Below are 25,435 nucleotides of genomic sequence, written 5' to 3'. Positions count from 1 at the left end.
AATAATTGCCATTCAACATCTCTCGGTTTCAACATGTACAACACCCAATTTCTTTGCTTCTGAATCATTCCCACGGTTTTGAGGCGTTTTGAAATTGCGTGTTGAGTCACTCCCGATGATTGTGCCAATTCTTCCTGACTTTGGCATGAGTCTTCATCAAGTAATGCCTCTAATTCTGCATCTTCAAAAATCTACGCTCCACTGCTATGGCTGTTTTTGACCTTAAAATCACCATTCTTGAGGCGTTGAAACCACTGTTCTTTAGTGAGCATTCAATGTGCCTCAGGTGCAGATTTCTTCATATTGAAGCAGAAAATATTAATTTCCCCCTCAAATGAGGAGAATTTGACTCGTAAACTGTCATTTTCACTCGAGAATAACTTTATGATGCAGACACAAATCGACTAATGTTTCTATGAGGTTATGTTGACTGATGCCCAAGTTTATTGCATACTTGTATGATCTATTTATTGCAACCACTACTTACCATTAAAGCCATCTACAGGAAAACCGCAGAAGCAAAGTTGTATGCCTAGTAAATTTTTTTAAATGCTGGTAATGGTGGATTTTCAGTACATTTGGAGTTTATTTTCTCCAAGTGCGAAAAGTTCTGGAATTCAAATGTGCTGTTTTATTTATCATTTAACTTTTTCAGGCTAGTCACTAAAAGCAGTATCTCCCTATCAACCATCTACATAAATATGTTAAACTGTAACTAATTATGACATATAGGTTATCTATTAAAATGAATTCATTTTCACCGCTTTTATTTATGTTTTAGGTATTTAAATCAGCCTCTGAAAAAGTTAAAGAAAAACAATTGAAAGATGAACTGGAAATTATAAACCAAACATTGGGAAACTCCTTTAATACAGAGACATCCTCTGTAGACACTAAATCCATTATATCTAACTTGTTGGTTTCCCTGAAGCAAGGAGGTAATGTGACCCAAAATAGCAGTATCGGTCCCAGTAATGTTCAAGATATCGCAAAGATGTTGAATCTCATAGGTAGCATGGCAGGGCAGAGTACTAGTAGTCATGTTGCTCAGGCTTCGGTGTCTAGTCTCTCCGTTGCTGCCGCTCCCCAGAACGCGCCGCTTGAGGAAAACGACCTGCAGTCATATCCTCAGAACTCACAAGCCCAGAACCAATTCACGCAGCGGACTCCATACCCCGCGGATACCGACTACCAACAGCCCGTGTTCCAGCAAGCCCAAAATATGCCTCGTGTGGAAAATCCTAACAGATATCCCGATGATTTCAACGATCAAAATGATATGGATTATGTTGGCAATCAAATGAATCAACAGTACGGTGGTTACAGAAACAATCTTCCCGGGAATACATTTAGAGAAAATCATTTAAGTGACAATTACAATACACCCAGATTCCCTAATAATGAGGACACTTATGACAATGTTTATAACAACAATCGAAATCAACCCAGAATGATGAATCAAAATCAATATATCGATGATGAAGGTTATGGAATGGAACGAGACTATTATGATTCGGACGCAAACTATAACACGTGTTGGCAAGGTGATTATAGAAACAATATGGGAAACTATGGAAATAATATGTCTCAAGGTCGGCGTGCTCGCGGTCGCGGTCGGGCCTGGCAAAATAAAAACCCAAGAGGGCGAATGTGAATTCCTGTCACCGAGTCTAATATAATTACTATGTAAGTATCTACACTACATATTGGTTTTGCATTAGTAAAACAAATTATATCAATTTAATTAGTAGTTATAATATTAAGTGATGTAACCAAGTATCCATAAAAAATGTTTTGCGAATTTTATTTAATTTGAATAGCACTGATTAATTTACAGTCATGAAGCTTTTAAGACCTGAAAGCACTTTATACTAGAATATATTAGTATAGATCGGTGGTTCTTAACCTTTTCCAAGTCACGGTGCACTTTTGATTGTAAGAAAAAATTGCAGTGCACCAAAATCAAACAGTCGAAAAACTATGAAAAATATGCGGACATACATGTATATTCGAAATTATATAACTTCAAATTACTAAATAAATCTAACAGTGTCAGTCCCCCTCCAAGCACAAGAGCTATTTTCTTTTTTGGAAAGTAATAGCTATAACGTTTAAAAATATATAAAACTAGATTGTATGGAGAAAAAAACATCTATCAATTATGTAATTATATTAATCAATAATATATATTACAGAGCAGTTAAAGAAAAGATATATAAATACATGGAAAAACTAAAATATAATTACCCATAGTAAAATGGAATTTATTTTATATAAAAATCAATGTTATACCTGAGCTTGTCGGATTATGTACATTTCAGAAATATTAGGCTGAACATTTGATATAGCTACCCTTAATTCATTCTTCTTCTAGATTCACAAGTCTTTCTCATATTTTGGTTTTCATGTTAGTAACTGTTGAAAAACCTAGCTCACACAAATATATTAAAAACAGTAGTTTCAGTTCCGTCGTGTGGGGAGCTGGATACATGTTCATCATGGGTAGAAGTCCAAAATTCTTACTTAGTTATTTCAGAAAATTTGATTTTTGATCCGTTGATAAGGTGACCAATTCCTCTTCTTGGTACAAAAATTCGCAAGTCGATGGATCAATCGTAGCAAATGGATTTCGTATCCAGCCATAATTTTCGATATATAAGGATTGTTATGTAATGATTAGATCCTTGATCGGTTTTCATAATTTCGCTAAGGATTTTTTTACTATTTTATTTTACAAATTTTTGTGCTTTTATCATTTTGTTTATGGTGCACTTGCAACAAGCGCGCAGTGCCCCGGTTAACTCTTACTGTGGCAACTGATGAAATGATACTTTATTTTTATTTTTTATGATAGGATTTTTTCTTAGTCCCTTTAAACTGACATTGCAGAATAATTGTATAAATTTAGTAATATCCTGTTGGATAAGTGTGTGTACAAATAACTATATACTTCCCATATGTATTTTTGACAATGTCTGTGTTTTTAAACAAATAAAAAGATCTGTTTATTCACAGAAATCGGCAGTGTCACATAAAAATGTCATCCGATATTTTGCATTCTACTTTCAAGAAAAAACTTATAAACAGATAAAATAAACTACCGACTTACCTTTATTCGAAAATAATGCAGACCGCTACTATTTCACCTCTCCCTATTGTTTTAATAACCAAATTACTCGAGTTGATGTCAAATTATAACTCGTCAGTATTCAAACTGACAGTCACGGGCTATGCGACATCACTATGTTTTGGTGAGCGAAAAAGATAGCTATACATTCTTTTGATCGTTCTTTTTCTAGTTTGTGTAAATAATTATCGTAGATTTTGTAGTTTTCACTTAAAGCTGACACAGACGCTTTAATGGTTAAGAACCACTAGTATAGATTATTGCAACATTGGTATACATGACTGCCAATCGGAAATTCTCCAGTCAATCGAAGGTGTTTCTGTAATTTTTTGATTTGTCAATATCTCTTTCAAAAGTCAGTTAATTTCTATAAAGCTGAATGTATTTCATATTATTAATATTTAAAGCATTAACTTTGTGATCAAACATTTTACTAAATGTTATTCAATATTTGTACATAACCACTTACCGACTTTTCCATGTCTACTGGTTTCGAGAAGTACCCGTCTCTTTGTTAGGAAACCAATTAAACCCACTATACACCTTCACCACGGTTGTAGCGCAAACATATAAAACCAACACGACAATGCCCTGACGATGAGACGGGTACGTTTGGAAACCGGTAGACATATAAAAGTTGGTATGTGGTTAAATACAAATATTCACTAACACTTAGTAGAATGTATTTCAATTCCAAATCTAGAATATACATTAGTAGCATAAATATTTTTTAAAAAAAAATACAAACTATTTTTGCATTTTTTTCCTTAATCCATCACATTGGGTAATAACAATAAATTGTGGTAATAATAATTATGTTTGAAAAATAAATTTTTTGTCAAATAGAAGATAACTATCGCCCTTATCATCTTTAAATTAAAATTTATATGAATTAAATCATTTTTAAAAAATGTTTATCGTAATGGAAGACACCTCTTATTCTTCATTGAAGGTTAAAAATATATAAATCTTTGTTTTTTTCTCTTTTGTACTGCAGCAAATATTTTTATGTATTTAAATGCTATATTATACATGATCAATTGGTTTCTTTTTATTACATAAGAAATAGTTATCAAATTCTCTAGAAACTATCGTATATTTTGCATAATGTATTATGTACTTTAATTAAAATTAAGGCTTTAAAAAACAGTTTTTCTCTTTATTTTTACTACCCCATTTATTTATCACCCCACTCTAAAATATGATCAAACAGATATAATTTTTGGGAACGGTATAAAGAAATCTAAAGTAAGCCTTGTATGCCTATACTTCCACACTGCCTTCTCAGAGGGATTGTCCATCTCTTAAGAGTTACATTTATTTGTGTTTTGGAGGTGCCTACACTAATTTTTCAAAAGTACTTTATAGGTTTGTATCTTACCTACCTGCTTTAAGGCTGTAGTTTCATAAAAAGTAATGAAACCGTACAATTGAACCATTTTTAAGGGCAGTTTTTTTTTCAAAATTGCGCAATTGAAAAATTAAGTAAAACATTGCATTAGACAATAACATCATTTTTAAAAATTATTTCTGTCAAAAAATATGCTTAATTACTTTTCCACCGACAGATTACGCCTCTTAAAATTTGGACCAAATTTTGGTACGTTTATTCTCATTTAAAGTCTTTGTATCAAAGAAAATTTATTTAAAGATAATAAATTGAAGAAAACAACTGTCGCAGCACAATCTTAAATTTTTATTTTTGAAAAGAAATACATGCATTTTAAATTATATATATTTTGTGGTATTTTTCTTTAATTCCATATAAAATTATGTCTTCCATAATAGTTTTAAAAAAAAACACAATAACATAATTTTGAAGTTTTTTGTGAAGAATGTTTTGGTAGTAAGTTTTTAATTTCTAAGGCAGGTTTTTAGCAAAATATTAATACTCATTTTGGCAGTTGAATCGCTTTAAATTCGCTATAAATATGCTGTAGAAATGAAATATTTGAACAATTATTAAAGGCATAAAATACCACAAAATTTATGTAATTTAAAATGACTGTATTTCTTTTCAAAAACAAAAATTTAGGATTTTGCTGCGACAGTTCTTTTGTTTAATTCTTTATCTATAATATTTTTTTTTTAGTATAATACTAAAGCTTGACTTCAAGGAAAAGAAGCTGCGCAGGCGCATGTCTCTTTTCACGCGCTGGAAGGGCGTGGCTTATTCAGTAGTTTGCTAGTATTCGCAGCCATACCACGACGCTTAAAGCCTGCATTACACAATATTTTTTGTTGTCAAATGAATAAACCGACCACCTCTCATTCCAGTCATTCTGGAAGGCCATTACGTGGACAAGCGAGGGAAATAGTTTATAATATAACTAAACATTTAAAGTCTCTTGAAGTTAAATGTAAATTGGATTATAATGTTGTTCAATCTGCAAGCGAGGCAACCGGCGTATCTGCAAGCAGTATCCAAAGAATATTACGTGAAGGAAAACTGGGATAGGACGTGCATAATTTTTAACTCCAAAAGCGAAGCGAGTTCCACATAAGAAGATTATTGAGGACGATTTTTGTAAGGGAGCAATGAAAAAGACAATGACAGTGAAAAAATTGGCGGCCCTTAAAGAGCTCGATATTTTAGATAGCGGCAAAGAGTATTTAAGGAAACTACTTATAAAACTCAGTTTTCGTTGGAAAAAGTGTCAGTCAAGACGCAAATTACTAATAAAAAGATTGGAGAAAAGTTTCTAGAGAGATCAGTTTTTGGGATCTTTATTAAAATATAGAAGACTATTATACCATTGTATTATATTATATTATACCATTATATACATAGATGAAACGTACATCAATGCTGGCCATTCCATATCATTGTGTTGGCAATCGAACACCGAAACGGGAGTACTGCAACCAATTGGAAAAAGTTCCGGATTGATTATTGTGAACGCAGGGGGAGAATTCAGATTTGTACTAAGAGCTCTGTTAATATTAAAATTGAAACAAAAAAGTGGCAATTATCACGACAAAATGAATTTTTCTAATTTTAGCAAGTGGATAAATGAGAAATTGTTACCACACATACCACCAAGAAGTGTCATTATAGTGGATAATGCCAGCTACCACTCCATACAAATCAATAAGAAACCATCAACCTTAAATTTTAAACAACAAATCAGGGATGGCTTACCATAAATAATATACCGTTTGAAGAAAACATTAAAAAAAACTTATTTGCTCTTGTAAAAGCTCCACTTGTAGAAAAACAATATAAAATAGATAACATTTTAAAATCACACAGTCATGATGTTTTACGACTTCCACCTTACCACGCATATTTAAATCCCATAGAGCTGGTTTGGGGGATCTTAAAAGGTTGGCTGGCCGAAGAATCGATCTACGCAGATCTCCTGCTGAAAAACAAAAAGTTTTTAAGAATTCCACCCTAGAGAAATGGAAAAAATGTTGCAGTCGCGTGGAAACTTTTGAAGACGCTTATAAAAGTAGCGATCTGAGAATGGACTCATCTATAGATAATTTAATTACAAACATTGCCCCCGGGTCAGATGACAGTAGTGAAAATTTAATCAATGATTAGGATATGCTATCCGAGTATTAACTATTTATTTTTTTCTTATAATCAGTGCTTATTCTCTTGTTCTGACATAGCGCATATATTATAACTAACTAACTAACTAACCATCACGCCATTTCCCCAGAGGGGTAGGCAGAGAGGATAGAACGCCACACCACTCTGTCCTGGCACACTTCCTTTGCTTCCTTCACATTCATACATCTTCTCATGCACGCACGTCGATTATTCCGACTTTTCACATCCTAATTTAATGTTATTTTTTGTCCCATCCTAAATATTTTTCTTTATCTTTTTTTTATTTATGTGTCAACACTTTGAGTGTTTTCCAATTATTGATCCCTTTCCCTTTGTTTCCACTTGAATTTCATTAATTTGTTTTTTACACTTTTTGAGTATCTATTTGTAAATTGTTAGTAATCTTCTCTGTATGTATATTTTATTTTAATTTTTTTCCGTACATACAAAAGGCATACAGTGCCGTTCATTTGAAATAATAAGATAAGGACTGGATTCAACTCCCTGGGGAGCTGTTAATATTAACATATTAACAACAGAGAGTAAGAACATTTTGATGATGTTCAAATGTGGGCAGAATGGTGAATGTTACACAGTGTGTAAAGTGGCCACTTACACCAGACAATGACAGGTCATAAGCCCTGTAGATGCCTAGACTTCTATAAAATGTTCTTCATCTCGGTTGTAATGTGTTAATATTAACAGCTCCCCAGGGAGTTGATTCTAGTCCTTGTCTACAAAAATTTGAACAAACCCAAAATACTGTTGATAAATCCACCTGGTCCATGAAGAAGAGTAAAATATTTTATTTTTTTTAAAAACAGGTGTTGCCTAGTATATAGGTGAAATAATTCAATTAGATAAATCCCACCCACTAAATAAAGGTTTCAGCTCTTTAACTTCGGGAACATCAACAGATAAAATAATTGAAGGAACACAGATGTTCAAATGTAGGCAGAATGGTGAATGTTACACAGTGCGTAAAGTGGCCAGGTTAACCATCCAATGACAGGTCATAAGCCCTATAGATGCCTAGACTTAAACAGAACAATCGCAGTTAGCATCTAGATTTGCACATTCACTTTTCAAAAAGGTTCTTCATCTTTGTTGAAAATATTTGTCAGGTATATAAATTAGGTTTATCAGAATAAAAGATAATATTTCATTTTAAACAGTTTTATTTTTATATATCTTTTTGTTAATATCTTTTTGAGTGGATACTGGATATCCACATTTTAAATACATATATATTTTTTTAATATTTGGTTTTTTAATATATTTTTGTTTTTTTTTTTCACATTTTTTATATAATTTGCATGTACAAATTTACAACCAAGTAGATAGCTTACACATAATGAGAAAAGTATAAAATGTCAAGATGCGCAGCAAACTGTCGATAGTTGGACGAGTACCTCGTATCGAACAACCCACCCGCAACACTACACATTACATTTATTTGTACATTGTTTAATCATATATCTATAATCATATCTTGGACATCTACTATCACACAGAGCCATTTAATATACATATTTCTACTTTTACATAAAACACTTATTTGTTGACTAAAGCTATTATTTGACTGTGAGGTCTCACATGACTTCCCGCGTATTAAGAATTTATAAGTATTTTCAGTGACAGATTTTGGTTACTCATTAAAATATTACATGTGTAAAAATAAATGTTGAGAGGCTAAAAGATTTGACTCTTTAGTTTCATAAAAATAAAAATAATGCATGGGAACCTAATTATTAGGTTGAAAGTTACAATTTAATCAGAACATCCGGAGATATTACATTACGTGTTACCGGATCCTACAATACAATGTGGAAATAACTATTCAATTCAATGAGTAACGTAGCAGAAACGTAACACTTAACTCAAAATATTTTATATACACATTTGCAATTCAAAATTTGAGATCATTAGAATTGGTCACCCACTGTTCCTCCAAGTCCGACTTGATTACATACATCCACATCCACGCAAGCACTTCTAATACTGGTACTCAAATACTAACCATTATTGTATAACGATATGCCATACTCGGGAATATTATTAAAGCACTCTTAACTGAAATATTACAATCTGTCATACAAAACTCTAATCCACACGACGTTTACTTTATATCACATTTTATATCAACTCAAACATGCCGTACCGAGAAATGGCTCTATTATAAGGTAAAAACACAACGATTACTTGATCTTCTCACATTATCATCTAAGTTTGTTACTCGGCCAGCTGCATTATAACCTCTGGAGAATATCCAGTCCTAATAACACCATTCTATATATAATATATATAAATATATGTATATATTCGCAATAGTAAAATAGAATATTCACTCGAGAAGAAACCTAAAGTATGACACGGGAATTTCTGAAGTGCTAGAGATACATCAAACGAGGGAAGCATGTATCTTCTGTGAGTGCTAATAATCCCTGTACATTCTACTGTCGCAATACTACCGAGAGTAATTAATTAGCCCAACATTCTAACAGACAAAGGGGTTTAATTTAGAAGCGAGTAGTTTAACGAAGAAGACTTTCAATGTGCTAACATAGATACATCGCTCTCTAACAATATATACACTGATCACTAGTTAGAATTACAGGCGTACATCATCTGTTGAAAGTGCTATGTATTGTGCAGATGTTGGTATAAACCAAGTCCTCTCAGAGATTAATCTTAAATTCCTAATAATTATATCACACTGAGCTTTCTTTATAATATATTTACTTTCTACACATACACATAGATATTATATAAAATATGATATACTTAATACATAATTAAAATAAGATAATAATGATCCATGTTATTTTTTTCGATGGGCTTATTAAATCATATATTTTTACTCACGTAAGCAAAGTCGACATTGTGAGAAGGTGAAGAATTTAGAGAATCCGGTTCATTTAGCATTATGAATAAACTTCATAATAAAATGGCACTCTGTCGAGGAATAATACTGATTATTGGAAATAGTGAAATTAATATACGGAGAATGAATGAACAATGAAATAAATAGAGTCGACTGTACTCAGTGATGCCACAATTGATGTAATAATTTTATCAGATGACTGGTGAATCCTATGTTAAGAAAATTAAACAAATATTGGAAAACCAAAATGTTAACAAAGACGTTTTATCCATAATCACAGTGATTTTGTAGTTTAAATATTTAAACCACGAAGTAAATAAAATTACGAGTTAAATTAATAAAAGTGAAAATGGAAAATGAATCGCAATAAATGGCAATGCGAGAAACCCACATCTACCATCTTAACATTCCAGAGATGATATGGAACCTCGCGTAAGATCATCAGATGATACAACAGCCAGTATTGAGACAATAAAGAGTATTTACACTCTAAACTTTCACCTCCACCTTTCAGGAGATCGGTAAATAGATTGCGCACGCGGCTGATGCCAGGAAATCCAGTTCAGGTGGCGACGCATACTTCCAGTTACAGGAGTCCACACGGCCCACTGATGACTCAATCTTGCTGGTACGATCTGTACAGCTTCTTCTTGGTGAGAGTGAATTGGGGGCTGATCACCATCGTTCCACTTCCTGCCAAGTTTCTGGAAAAGGAATATTAATTAGAGATTGTTCATAATTATTGCCGGGTAAATGGAGACATTTTAGCCAGTAACAAAAAGTATAATTACTTGAGGAAATGTGGCAGGATATGCGTCCAAGCGGGCGCCGTGTGTTGCAGAGTCAGGTGGAGTTCGAAGGTGGACACGGTGGAGTGATCCAGCTTCAGCGTGGCCAGCGGAGTCGGCTCAGGAAGGCGTTCGTCCCTGAGGCTCAGGAACAGCGTAGCCCCTCGTGCCCCGCACGGCTCCCGTTCCGACAGCGCCAGGCAAGCGCGTGCCACAGAAGGCAGAAGGGTAGCGGGAACTACAACTTCACCCACCGCTAGTCTTCCTTTCGCAGCGCGAAGCTCCTCTTCTAAACGCCGCCGCAAGGCATCTCCACTTCCCCACACGCCTTCCGGTACTGGAAAGTTAAAGTTCGTTAGAAAAAGTCTCTTATACGAATTGATAAATGTATTCACGAAGTTAATTGTGAAAAGTGAAGTCGATAGCGGAAGAAAGTCTGGGTGGCGGGTAGGAGCGGGGAGTGGTACCCCGCGCAGGTACACCGGCACACAAAGGACGCGGCACAGCTGAGCGTTACCTAACGCCGCACGTCGCGCGCCGCCGCGACGCGACGCGACGCGAGCTGTCAGATCCGCCGCTGGGACCGGGACTAGTACATGATAGTACATGTTACAAAACAAAGGACTTCAATCGGGAAGGCTAACTTTGTTAGCTTCCCGGAACACATCAGTAGTTACTGCACTTCTTATTAATCCTTTTATCCGATCGAACGGAAAGAAAGAAATATTCACAATGGTTGATAACAATGCAAAATAATTATCCATGTAGGTAATTTGTTTATTTGCATTTAAAATTGACCGAATTGTTTATCAGAAGTTTTAAAATGACAAATGCATTTGTGCAAAAACAATATTTCATTAATAATTTATGATAATATAATATGACAACAAAGTGGGTAATGTATTCGCAAAGTCGTAAAGTGAATCAAAGTATGAATAAAACATCGCTTACCTTTATCATAGCCAAATCCGATATTATATTGATTCGCCGGTAACACCTCCATTTCTTGATTGTTTAGTTTCTTTTTTAAAAAAACTTTGATATTTATTATTCCACTTGGAACCTAATTTTAAAGTTGAAAATATCACAAAAATTTATTTGCACTCAATTCGCAACTAAGTCGCGTTGATAATGTTCCCGAAGTAATAGTTGCTCGATAATAATATTTCTTGCGAAGAAAGCCTCTTTTTAATTCATCGAAACACAGATACTCGGCAATTCTTTGTTTAAGAGTAAGCCGGTTTCCGTTGATACGCGCTACCAAGCGTTCTCTGCTTCGGGAACTGACGCAATTTTAGTTCGAGATTCGATTAAATAGCGCCCCACTCCTGACGTTTTGGCTACGTGCGCCGGCTTTCGAATGGTCTCGAAATCGCTATCACCTAGCGGAAATACGGTTAGTTAAAATGAGGGTACATTGTAAAAAAGAATCCGACGTTTACACGAAGCGCTGAGTGTAGCCCGATTGAGTTTGATCTTTTTAAATAACCTGGCGCGACTGTAACGTTGGTTATTCTGATGCCGCCCGTCCACGGGGGCTACCGACTACCGACGCTGTAGCTGTTGCGGAGGGACGCGATGTTGCCGCTAGTACGGACTCGTTTTTCTTTGTTCCCAACTACTGGGAGTTGAGCGCTGTTGCAAAATTATAGTTTAACCCTACCGAAGTATAAAGATAGATTATTTTTATTAATTAACTATTTCAATTTTATACATTTTTAAAGGCATTTCGATATACAGGTAGGATAATAATTTTAAAAAATAAAACACGAATTAAGTAAATAAACAGAGTTTTAAAGTAATAATAATTCAAACAATTCGCTAAAACATAATCATCTTAATATATTTTTTTTAAACTTAGTTTTCAAATAAAGATAGTTTTGTTTCGGCAAAATGTACCCATGTATATTTCTCCTTGATTTGATTTTCAAACGTGCATATTTCAAAAAGTGTTATAATATGGGTTATAATATAGGTAATCATAAATTAAGTACATACTCACCTACCTGCTTAACTACCTAACTTGTGAGATGTAAGTGATGAAGGGATCCTTATAAAGAAAGGTTTTTACATTTACTAACTTTATAAAAAAACAAGGCACACGCATTTATTCGCACGTACGCCGGACAGCAAAGGATAAAAAAGATTTGATTATTTATGTACTGTAACTGATTTTCTTTGTTCGTGTTTATATGGTCACGTCTATTTTTTTTAAAACTTTGTTTATGTGTGAGTAGCAAAAAGTTTTAACGTAAATCATTCAAATGTGCGTGCTTACACAAGCAAAATTTGTAAGTTTACTTCGTTTACCGACGGCACTAACGCATAAGCTCATTAAACATTCGAATACACTGTATCTACTTTTATTATTGTTCACTCTTATTTTTCATGGGTAAACATATTTTATTAAATGTTTTTTTAATAAAACATTTAAACTTTTACTCCATCATACTTTTTTTTTTCATTTACTCAACAAATAGTGCATAGAGCTCTGCTATTATCATAATTGGTACACCAATCGGAGCGCATGTTGATCATTTTCGTTACTTAAAAGTAAGACGACCTGTCTTACGCTTTAGGTGCCAGCCAAGAGACTAATATTTAAATGTAAAAACACCGTTTTAAATCAGTATTTCATGTCAACCATACCTGGAATCGAACCAGAGACCCCTTGCATGGTAGGCAAATGCGCTGACCACTAGACTACAAGGGAGACTTTTACCTTAGTTTTTATAAAAAATAACCACAACCAATTCTTTTGACTTATAACTAACATTTTATACCCGGTTAAAAATTAATTTCATAAAAAATAGATAAATACAAAAACCGGATAACATAACACAAACACTGTTTAATTATTTTAAGTTACTTATAACTTAAAATTTAAATGAAGTTATTAAAAGCGGTTTTTTTTCGATTAAGAAAAAAATATAATCGTATTACGTCTAATTTAATAATTGAGAAAGGTTCATAAAAAAATAATCCTATTGCAGTTTTGTGAGCAATGCTTTATTTTTATGTCATTGTTATTTTTGTTATGTTTCTTACTTTGTAAATGTTTTTGCACTATGTCGTTTTAGTTATTTACTCGTCCCGAATCAACAATATTAACACAGGATTTTGGTCCCATGGAGCTGGGACTTATGTTTAAAAAAAAGTCAAATGAAGTACTGTAAATATATTTTAAAAATATAAAATGAGACATTTTGTTGTAAATAATGCATTGCACTGTATTGATAGTGGCAACAATATATTGTTTTAAAAATATTTTTGACGTTTGTTACTCAAATTGAAATGGTAAAATCATCGGTGGGGTAAAAGTTACCCTACACACTGCGCCTCGGTTAACAAAGGACCAGAAGAGGTAGGTACTCACCCATTTTATTTTATGTGTATTAGCGTTTATTATGAAATGATGCGTGATTGTGTGCGGAAGAGAAATTACACTGTTTTGTATATGTGTTGTATTAGTATGTTTTTCATATACAGTATACATACACGCATAATACTATGTATAATAATATACACTACAGATCACAGAAATACATGGTATACTAACTTGTTTATATACTCTTGTTGAAAAGTGTTAAAAGTATGAAGGTACCTAGCTATTTACGAAAAATTAGATTTAAATAAAAAAAGTTTTTTATTAATCATCATCATCATCACCAACCCCTTATCCGCACTTTATGGTGCACAGGGCACTGCTCTGGTAGAATCGATGCAGCGTATCTCGCTCACCCGTTACAGGTAGGTAAGTCTAGTATTAGTCTTACACAAATTTATTTACTTTATTTAAATATACAATACTGCCATTACAATGTCCAGATAAATACGATTAGGTATTTACAAAAAAATGCTTTTAAAAAAAGTTGCACAATAGATTATTAAGTTAAGATTAAAGTTGCACAATAGATTATTAAGTTAAGATTAAAGTTGCACAATAGATTATTAAGTTAAGATTAAAGTTGTACAATAGATTATTAAGTTAAGATTAAAGTTGCACAATAGATTATTAAGTTAAGATTAAAGTTGTACAATAGATTATTAAGTTAAGATTAAAGTTCATAAAACAATAGTAACAAAGTCGAACAAGTCATTAATACTTCTTCTTCGTTTTTCATGGCCTTTTCACCTCTTAACTCGGGTGTTCTGGCCAGTGTCGAGCTTTTAAGTCACTAATACGCATTATGATACATATGAAGAGAGTAAGAGACTAGCTCTCGGTAGGCTGTTCAACAGATTAATCATCCTCCCCACATGCATAATCAACGTTGCCAACGACAGTTTCCAGTCCAGGGACAGTTAAACATTGCGGTGTAAAACCACCTTATAAACAAATATTTCACGTCGATCCTCCCAGGAATCGAACCCAGGGCCTCGAGCATGGTACGCGAATGCATCAACCACTATCCAACGAGGTGGATTTATCTCCACTCGATTTCCTTTTTAAGGATTTTCACCGGAGAACAGCCCTTTTTAAAATTGCGCAAATATTAAAATTATCATCTGAAATGATGCTATTTTATTATGATACTTATATTTGACATTAATCTTTATAGTCGATTACCTAAGAAAATATTATATACATTTACATGTTTATGCATGTATTTTTTTATATTTTTACATTTATACGTAAACAACACTATACATGTCGGTAGATATCAAAATGGTAAAATATATATTTGGTCAAAAATGATTTTTGAATGCAAAACTATGAAAATATTAAGAAGACACGGGTTGTTTGTATTTAAAGTGGAATGATCCAACGTTTTACTATAGTAATTCAAGTTTGAAATTTCATTTTATATCAAAATCGGCAACATGCATTTCATGTTTTATTTTAAAACCAGCAACATCCGATGTGGCTAATCACAGTGGTGCATTTTTTCAATATGGCCGCTAGTTTGCATTTGACAGTGAACGTGTGATAATTAGTGGCTTTTGTTTTTATTTTTGTATTAAGTTAAATTTTATTTTATTTTTAAGATGTATTATAAATGATGACAACCTTGCAATAGACAATAAATGACCGAATGAATCAAAATTGCTTGTATTTAAATATAAATGTCTTCTTTAATGCACTGCATTATATCAAACTCGGTTTAATAAAAAACCTACTTACATCAATAAAGATTTCAGCTGTTTAAATTCAACAAAGTTAACGGATGGAATAGTTGAGGAAACGTGGATGTTAAAACATAGGCAGAATGGTAATTGTTACATAGTATGTAAAGTGGCCACTTAAACCAGCCAATGACAACTCATAAGCCCTGTAAATGCCTAGACTTCCACGTGCCCTTCTCAAAAATGTTTTCTATCTGTTGTAACAAATTGAGATAACAGTGAATGTCTGTGTGTTATGCTCAGAGTAATAAAACGCCACCGGCTTGTAGAGTCGCCCATACGGATAAAAACCTATAATTATCAATTACGAAGTTAGCTACAGTTTACAGCGATATCTACAACATGCCGTAGGTATTCAGGTCGAAAATCGCACACGTTTAGTTTTAAAACCAAAAACCATTAAAAACTAAACATTTGGAAAGCTATTGTTCTACGCAATAGTGCGAAAGGGCATCTCTATAAGCGGGAGCAAATTATTACTCTGAGGTGTTATGTGATCACTTAAACCAGCCAATGACTGCCATATGACGATGCCTAGATTTCCTTCTCAAAAGCGTTCTTCTTCTCTATTGAAATATATATGGCGTAAAACAGTTTTGTTCATCTCGAACCAAAAATGTGTACTCTGTTACCGGTTAAAATTAATTATGAAAAACACGAAAACATATCAAAGGTGGGAAAACGGTTGGAGGATTCACATTCAGTACGATATGTGTATGTTGCGTTGGCTGGACCTATTTCAACTGAATTTTACTCCAATTTTAGGTAGAGAAATTTAAAGTTAAATACTTGAAAATTTAATATGTTTTTCAGTTAAAATACATCTGCACAAATAAGACTTATCAATAAAACATTGTGAATACTGTGAATAATTATAAGAGCAGTTTTTTTTCTAAATTTGTTTTATACATCACACGAATTTCAGTGATTAGCATTTAGAAAAAATCAGAAATCTTAATGATTTGTCTAGCTGGGTAGAGTGGGTAATAAAATAAAAGGTCCATAAGATGTTCGAGATATTGTTTTTTTCATGCTGATGCCAGACAATTGAAATAGCAGTGCTAACAAAACAGGTTAGTAAGACAATTGGCACAAGACACGAAATAATTACTTATCACGCTTTTCAAGAAAACATCTAAATACTATATACGGTTTATAATATAAGTAAATCCATATAAAAAATATTTCTTATGCCAAAAAACATTAAAAAAAATCAATGTTTTTTTTAATTGGCTGCAACAGAGAGGCAAAACATTTTTGAGAAGGGAATATGGAAGTCTAGGTATTTACAGGGCTTATTACCTGTCATTGGCTGGTTTAAGTGGTCACTTTACACACAGTGTAACATTCACCATCCTGCCTATGTTCAAACGTCCACATTTCCCTAATGCTTCCATCTGTTGACTTTTGAGAAGTAAAAGAGCTAAAACCTTTATTATGTGGGTGAAGTTCATCCGTCTGAACCATTTCACCTACTAAGCAACGCTTGAAAAGAATTGTTCATTTTTCATGCTTCTTATATACCAGTTAATTTAACCAATAAATAATTTTAAGTATGTCCAAATGTTTGTAGACAGGCCGGATTTTCTCCCTCGGGAGTTATTCAGTTTAAATTTGTCGCCACAGAGAGGGAAAACATTTTTGAGGAGATAATTTAAATCTAAATAACTACCAATGGAGAAAATCCTGTCTACAAACATTTGGACATACTCAAAACATTGTTATCTAATTTTTCATTATTTTTTTTATTAAAAACACTTTGTACAAAGTACAAAGGTGATTTATTTCCGTCTCTAATTGGTTTCGTCATCATCATTCCCTTTCCGCACCTAATGGTCTATAGGGCACTGTATTGATACATCAATCGCAGCGTATCTTGATCAATTTCGTTACATGAAGGTAAGGCGATCAGTCTTACGGTTCAGGTACCAGTCCAGGGAGTATGAAATATTCTAGTGTGAAAACACCCCTTTAGATAAATTGTTAAATATTAATTATAATAAATGTATAAAATCAAAATATCCGTTTTGTGTCAAATAAAATTGGTTTTATTTTTTTGGCTCAAAGTTCATTAAATTAATAACTCTTATTAAATGACCCTTTACATATCTACTCTGTTGTGTCAATCAATGTTCCCGCGTGCACAATCAAATTTTAGAGAAATTAACAAATATATATATATTTTTAATATAATTATTTTACATTTGTGTTATGATTATTTTTTTTGCGATCTGGCAACATTACGCGGTGACCTCACGCATGCGCGCGGTGAAAGTGGGGCAAAGTGGGAGGATGTTTGGATACAGTCCAATGTATTCAACTATGATTCTACGCTCCTTCTGGTCTATTCTTAAATCTATGTTCGCAACCCTATCATACGACAAGTTCCTACAATTATTTAAAACTGTTTTCGATAATGGTACGCTTATAAATACAACATCATCATTTACTTATCCTTGCCCTATGCTGCACAGGACACTGCATTAGCACGAAGACTGTATTCGATTTTATTTGTTAGAATAGGGAAATATCACGTTTTTTCAAAACATTTTTTAAGTAATAAAGGTCTATGAAATACTGTCCAGTAAAAAAAATTTTTTTGCTTATTTATTTATTCATTCAAAATTACACTTGTTTAAATATTAATAAACTTATTAAGGCTTTTTAGGCTATGCCCGTGTCAAGCCATAATAATTCACAATAAAAATACATAGCAAAATTAATTGGATTAAATTAAAATGACATGTGATGCAATAAAATAACAATCCAGAAAAACAGGGTATAAGTAATAAATAATAAAATTCCAAAGAATACCATGTAAAAAGATAATCAGATATAAATATTAAAATATTAATTATACAAATTTAGATTCATACATAATCAAATATACAAAATAATAGTACCATTGAAATCAATAGAAAAATAATACATACGAGTATATTATATAAAAACTTAATTGAAATGATAATTGAGATATGGTTTCTAGAAACTCACTCTATACTATAGTAAGAAATAGGATTAATAAATAATATGCCAAAGGAGAGAGTACCAAATTAAATCTTTCAAAAATACATAATGGAAGAACATAAAAATATCCAATGAAAATGACAATATTTGCTAATTGCCAATATTGACATTCTTATTAGATATTTTTATGTTTTTTCATCAGAAGTAGCATAAAAAATACGTTTAAATTTGTAATTTTGAATTCCCGCAAAAACGGTGATTCCATTGGCCACGCCCCTAATACGTCACGATTCATGTTTATTTGTTCCAAGTTCCTGTCATTGAAATTTGTGTAGAACAATTTCACGAATCTTGACGTCACAACAACCGAGGCCAAACGCGTCGCGTTTTTCTACGAACGTATTTTTATTGAATTTCTTTGTATGATGTATGAAAACATTTCTCCACAATATCCACATTGATTAAAAAAAAAACAGCTAATTATTCTTAATCCATTTCATATTTTTTATCGGTATTCGTAGTATGTGATATTTCCCTCTTTTCGGGTTATGGTTTTTTTACACACAGAACTGAATTTTCCATTTCGCTTATACCCGGCCACGGAAGACAAAATTAGAATAATATGCTGATTACGATTTGTAATCTGGGATTATGAAATTTAAAATGAAGCGTTTATATAGTTAGTTTTTCTAGCAGTTAATTTACATACAAATGCTGTCCAAAGCGCCCGATTCCTTTGTTCTTTACCCCGTCCCCTTCACTCCTCTATACACCCTTATTACTTTTTGCCCTTGAGGGTAAATTGGGAGGGATGTAGGGACGAAATTATTACATCATTTCATATAATAATAAATTCGTTGGTATGCATATCATCTACTTAGGGTGTTTCTTTATTTGAATGAAGTATGTACCTAAACGGGCAGTTGAAGAGATTATAAAACACAGCTGTATCGTAAAAAAATTACAAATTTCTAAATTTTTTTATGAAAATGTATTGTAAAATTTTTACAAAATTATTTTTATTTAATATGCTTTCCAATTTTTTTGCGTTTCTATAAGTAGATTGCTTAAGATAGCTTGTAAATTCGTTTGCTGAATACGGCTTCTGCACATAATATGGACATATTTCTCTGTACATATCGGCAGTTTAGCAGCTATCCGCTTTCTGTTCATTGACTTGTCCCCTATTTATTTGCGAAAACATAAATAGGGTGTACCGGGTAGGTACTTTTGGTAGGCCAAAGATCGGAAATGCGAGGATTAACTAGAAATGTTTAAACCAACTAATGAGAGGTCATAAATGCATAGGCCGCCAAAGAAGAGAATATCGTGGGTATACTTGCAAAAAACGTTAACTCGAAAATATGCGGATTTGACTTAATGTACGCTATAGGAACGTTAGCTTTTCAACTATAAAGGAATTACAAAAATATAAATACGAAAGACCGTAGAACTACTAATAAAATAACTAATACTATAACAACATAAGTCTAGTTTTTATTTTTTACGAGAGACAATGGTGATACAATAACTCATTATTTGAATGGACAACAATCCAATATCTCTCGATGCGCTAATAATTTATATATGAATAAGAATGTGAAAGCCGAAACAAACTAAAAGTAACAGGTCACGCGGTCGAGTCACGAGCCATAAAGTGCACCCGAGTACAGTCGATCGTAATCCGACACATCCTTGTCGAATCGAAGTTTCGGCCGACTTTTGGCCGAAACAGAAACTTCGGTAGAAACAAACCACTGTCGCGGGCTATTTAACACATTCACATCATTGAGTTCATGATACCCCAACATCTACGCAAATACGAAATATACAGGGTGCTCTTTAAACCCTGTCACATCCGAAACCACGATGATCAGTATGGGCAAGAAGACATATTAGCATATTTAAAAAAAATTTAGAACAAAGATTTTTTTAAAAATAAAATATTAAAAAAAACAAATGGTAGCTTACTTGTGCAGGGCATAAGTGAGGGGAGCGCGGCGCAGTATCAGACTCCCCCTTCTCACTCCTCGTTTTACCCCTGCAGAAGTAAACAACCATTTGCTTTTATTGATTTTTTTTTTTTTGAATTTTATTTGTTCTAAAAAAATAATTTAATTTGCCAATATGTCGTCTTGCTCATACTGATCATCGTGGTTTCGGATGTGACAGGGTTTAATGAACACCCTGTATATGACACAGATAATATATTTATCAAAATACAATGTGTACATAAATAGAAATTATAAATACACAATAAGCCCGCCAGTGTACAAACATGCATGTACAAGAAGTTAAATAAAAAAGTTAAATTAAAAAATATCACCAAAATAACTTTAATTTATTAATATTAAATTATGTGCATAATTATACTGCGATCACTAGACGGAATTAGAAATAACATTAAATAAAAGTACTAAAAAAATTCCCGTTCATTTAAATCATTTTGCTTATGAGTAAATCATATTCATGTAGATAGTGGTTTCGGTTTACAATATCTATTGCTGACTATTAATTGTTGTTCTGGCGATTCAAAACTTTTTTAGCTGCAATGTTTTTTTTATCAGTAAAAATACCTTTCTTTTGACAATAAGTCTGGTGTTTATTCACCTGTCAGTGAATGGTACGGATTCAACTACTCACTTATGAAAATGAGGAAAATATGATTCATTAGCAAGTTGGTAGATATATCATATTAGATGTATGAGACATTGTTTCAAATCAAGTTTTGAAACAGTTGTGAAAATGTTACCAGTACATAATGGCTGACATGCGGTTTGTTCTGGAACAGAGGTCGTATTTGATACATTTCAGTAAATAAATAAATGCCATTTAACTGACTCCAATTTTTTCTGCGAATTTTTCGTATCGTGTCCTCGCATACTTTTAGCAGTTGCAAATGTACAAACAAAATCCAAAATATAGTGTTCTCTGGAAATGGTGGTGGATGATCAACGTTTTTTCATCAATAACATGGTGTAATGTGGTAAGATGTAAGATTGACGCATTAGAAGAGAAATAGAGAATATTTTTGATCAATAATGTGGTGTACTGTGGTAAGATGTAAGATTAACGCATTATAAGAGAGATAGCGAACATTTTTCATAAGGGAATATTTATTTATGCTTTATTAAGTTAGTTCATAACATCTTAAGAACTAATATAAAATTTTAATAACATTACAATTTTTTTATCAAAATTTCTCAATAACATCTTTTTTTAAAAATAATTTTAATATTTCGATCTTTTCTGTCTCCTATATTTCTTCAGGTAACTCATTGTACAGCTTCAATCCCTCGTATGAGTTTTGAGATTCAGTTTTTCTTCTCATTGGTAATCTTATCTTTTTTTATCCCTCGTTTCATATGCATGACATTGTTGGTTAAATTTTATTATTGTTTTTATTTTATTCACCCCCTTAATTATTTTATGTATTAAATTTTCTACATTATATTTAATTCGCTGCTTTACTGTGAGCAAGCGAATTTCTTTGTGCACTATTTCTACATTAGAATAGATATTTCTTTTGAGAATGAATCCTCATCGCCTTATTTTGAAGAATTTGTATTTTTTTAAATTTATCTTTCATTACATAAAAAAGGAATAGAAGAACAGTAATTTATGTGTGGAAAAATGATTGTTTTATATAAAAAACACTACTCTTTATATATATTACATTTCGCAATCTTCCCATAAATGATTTTTTTTGTTACATATTGAAAATGTGTTTTGAAATTCAAATATCTATCCAAGTAAACCTCGAGATATTTTATTTCGTCCACAGAATTTATATTTAAATTATCAGTATTAATATTGTATCCCCGGGGTATATTTTTTCTCCCAATATTCATATATTTTGTTTTTGAAATATTTAATTTTAATTTATTAACTTTTAACCATTTTGATATATTTTCCAAATCGTAATTTATCTTATTTATCATTGTATCATAATTATCTTCTGATATGGAAGTCTAAGCATTTAAGTGACCACATTACACGCCGTGTAACATTCACCAATCCGCCATCTGATTTTTTTAAGACCTCTAGAAAGAAGCCGGGTATGGGAGGGGCTTTCAATGTTTTTTTTTAAAGTTAAAGAGCTAAAACATTCATTGTAGGTGAGTTTCATCTGACTTAATTATTTTATCAACTAGGCGACGCGCGACGCCCGAAAACATTTTGTTTTTCTTTATAATTTTTCTAGGACCAGTTGGTTAAATCAACAGTATTTTGATTATGGCCAAACGTTTGTAGACAATGAATACATTTCATCCCCAGGGGCGACCGGACTAACTTTCTAGGGGGTAATATCCAGTCCTGGGCCCCGTTTGCAATGAGATTATTTTCAGTTTTCTATAAATTGAAATCACATTTTCTGTACTAAAACGAGTTTATTTGTATGAAAATTAAAAATATCATCGTCAGTACCTTATCTGTAATCGAAAACGCTTTTGGATAAAGAAAAATGAAATGATTTTACTTTAGAGACATTGACAGTAATCGAAGATAACTCAGTCAACTTCCCAATATAAATTGAAAAAAAACTCAATTTACTTCCCATTATAAATTAAAAATTGAAGATAACTTCTGTAATAATTTAAGATAACTCAGTTAACTTCTCACTATAAATTGTAGCACAGGCCCTGGTCTAATACTTATTATTAACTTTTAAACGACTGTGGTAAATAATTAATTTGCACGCGGTGATGTAACATCGTGTTACCACAAGCAAAAGACATAATATTCTTAAGTTCAGACATTTGAAAAAACAACACAGAGATATAATGTTTAATAATTATTTTTCCATAATTTATAAAAATAAAAATATTATTAGCCCTCCAAAATAAATTTAAAATCGTAAATACGCCGCTCATCTTACATGCGTGCGTTCCGTCAATAACCAATTTAATATGTTCCACACAACACCGGCCACTGAACAGCGTCTCCGTCTTCCTTGTCATGAGTTATATCTTCGTGCTCTCTCTTTTACAGATTTATCGCTGTATTGGCGGACATTCATTCTTCACGTGGCAAGGATAAATATTTTTTGTATTACAATTCAGCATAATTATACAAATTTTACTTTCTAAATCTGGTGTGAAAATGTCCATTCGAACGTTACCAAAAATACAACATCTTTAATAAATTAAGACAGACAAATCAAGCCTTTTATCGTATGTAGACTTTTGTGACATCAGAGCCACGCAAGAGCTAAACGTAAATATTTATTTCACTGAGTCTTCACGGGTGTCTTCTTCCTGTGTCTCAGATAAATGTACAACACAAACCATAATATAATAAAAATCTGGACGGAACAAACCGAAAATATAGAAAATACACCATTATTGCTATTTTGGGCTATTTATTTTTCTTCGCGGTTTTTTGGAAAGCTATTTTTATAAAGCTGAAATAAATATACCTACATATATATTGCACCTAGAAACATACCCATTTTATTATAATCTGTTTGTTATGATGTTATTTATATCTGTATACAGGTACTTGTAATAATAAACACATTAATTAAATTATGACGTGACTCTGACAATGATAACCATATATCCATATTTATGAAGGTATTTAAAACGGAATGAAATGTGTAATTTATATTATCTTGTTTATTTGTATATTGATAAATAAATACTATAACTCGGTTACCGGCATTACAAACGTTATACATTATTATTTGATAATTATATTCTTTACTCGCATCTATATTCTCATATTATTGTAAAATTATCATAAAAACGGATTTTCATAATTAAATTAATTCGTTTAGTATTAGGTACATTGTACATTAGTACATTATACATGTACATATTGTATACATTGTACATATTGTACATATTGTACGTATAGTACATATTGTACATACCTACATACTTACCTTCTTCTTCGGTAGAGGTAAACAGAACAATTCAAGTAAATAAGAAAGATGCTTATCAGAATCTGGTATTTGAAACATCACGCCGCATTAGTGACCCGCCGAAGATTCGGTTCATCTTATGGCTCGTGGCTCGGTCGCGTGACCCGCGATTCCTTTATCTTCTACCTTTTTATAAATAAATATGTAAAAGATAATGTTCGTATGTGTGTCTTCGATATACTGAATAACTAATTGACCGAGCTACGTGCGGTTTTTTCCAAAATTATGAGCTTTGCTCTGAGTATTGTTATAGCTCTTAAAATCTTCAATATGATCAGTAGAAAAAAGGAGCAAAAATGTTTTTAAAATCGACCTACCAGGACTGCATTCGACGAGAATGCGTGTACTAAAAAAATGGGTGGATGTTATTTTTTAATATACAAAAAAAGTTTGTATTAGAATGTTTGAAATCAGCATTCGTGTTTTATGGATCCCAGTCATATTGTTTCCTTAAATTCCTTATAATTTCTAACCGTTTATTTATTTTGCTTGCTAAAATAATATTAACTGAAATTAAATACGTTTTTCCATAAAGTACACCCTGTTGGTAAATAAGAGCAGAGTTTGACATTTACAAAAATATTTACATGTTTGAATTAATTGTTTTAAGTTTTGAATTTTGGAATGTTTTAAGTTTTGGAAGATAAATAATAATAATACCATAAATATCAATCCACCCTATGTTATTTTATCGAACCGTGCGGACTTTTACCATGGTGTGAATTGAGCTAAAGGCAGATTTCACATCGACCCGGTCGTACAAACCCACACGACACGGTGAAATTAGGGTGGATGATTTTATATATTTTTTATTCATTAGCTTCTCTTAGGCAAATGTCCTGCAAACATAAATCGATTGGAGATTAGTCGACCTCATGGAGTAGTGATTAGTGCGTTTGCCTGTTACAAATAAAGTTTTAAAAAATATAAAAGAATACAAAAATAAACACTTTTTTACGTGATCTTGGTGGGATTTTTGTGTTGACTTATATTTCTTGTTTTGCACTGATATGCAATGTGATATTAAAAAAAAAAACACTCAAATGTTTTATTT

The 25,435-nt window shown here is 32.3% G+C and overlaps 2 protein-coding genes across 4 annotated transcripts in view; one reads left to right on the top strand and one right to left on the bottom strand.

The window, feature by feature from the left end:
* Positions 1 to 3,153, top strand: part of LOC148279747 (uncharacterized protein CG7065-like) — a 50,975-nt gene extending 47,822 nt beyond the window's left edge. For 2 of the 3 annotated variants that reach the window (XM_088229440.1, XM_088229443.1), the window contains one exon: positions 782 to 2,220. In XM_088229440.1, coding sequence (XP_088085566.1) covers positions 782 to 1,654 — 873 coding nt within the window. In that variant the 3' untranslated portion in view covers positions 1,655 to 2,220. Of the gene's footprint in view, positions 1 to 781; positions 2,221 to 3,015 lie in introns of those variants that run through there. The other variant, XM_088229442.1, reaches the window with a different exon arrangement.
* Positions 3,154 to 7,849: 4,696 nt separating this feature from the next.
* LOC148279746 (protein scylla-like) lies at positions 7,850 to 11,649 on the bottom strand. The gene is made up of 3 exons (XM_088229447.1): positions 11,313 to 11,649; positions 10,365 to 10,698; positions 7,850 to 10,277 (listed from the first exon to the last, which is right to left on the bottom strand). Exons 1-3 carry the CDS (start codon positions 11,362 to 11,364, stop codon positions 10,190 to 10,192), a joined length of 474 nt encoding a protein of 157 aa, XP_088085573.1. The 5' UTR covers positions 11,365 to 11,649; the 3' UTR covers positions 7,850 to 10,189.
* Between the last annotated feature and the right edge of the window lie 13,786 nt (positions 11,650 to 25,435).

The sequence above is a fragment of the Micrasema longulum genome, unplaced genomic scaffold, assembly GCF_059751315.1.
Source record: "Micrasema longulum isolate JH-2025_06_02 unplaced genomic scaffold, ASM5975131v1 h1tg000677l, whole genome shotgun sequence".
Classification (NCBI taxonomy): domain Eukaryota; kingdom Metazoa; phylum Arthropoda; class Insecta; order Trichoptera; family Brachycentridae; genus Micrasema; species Micrasema longulum.
Note: the sequence above shows the minus strand (reverse complement) of the source record. Positions and strands in the feature narration are given on the sequence as shown.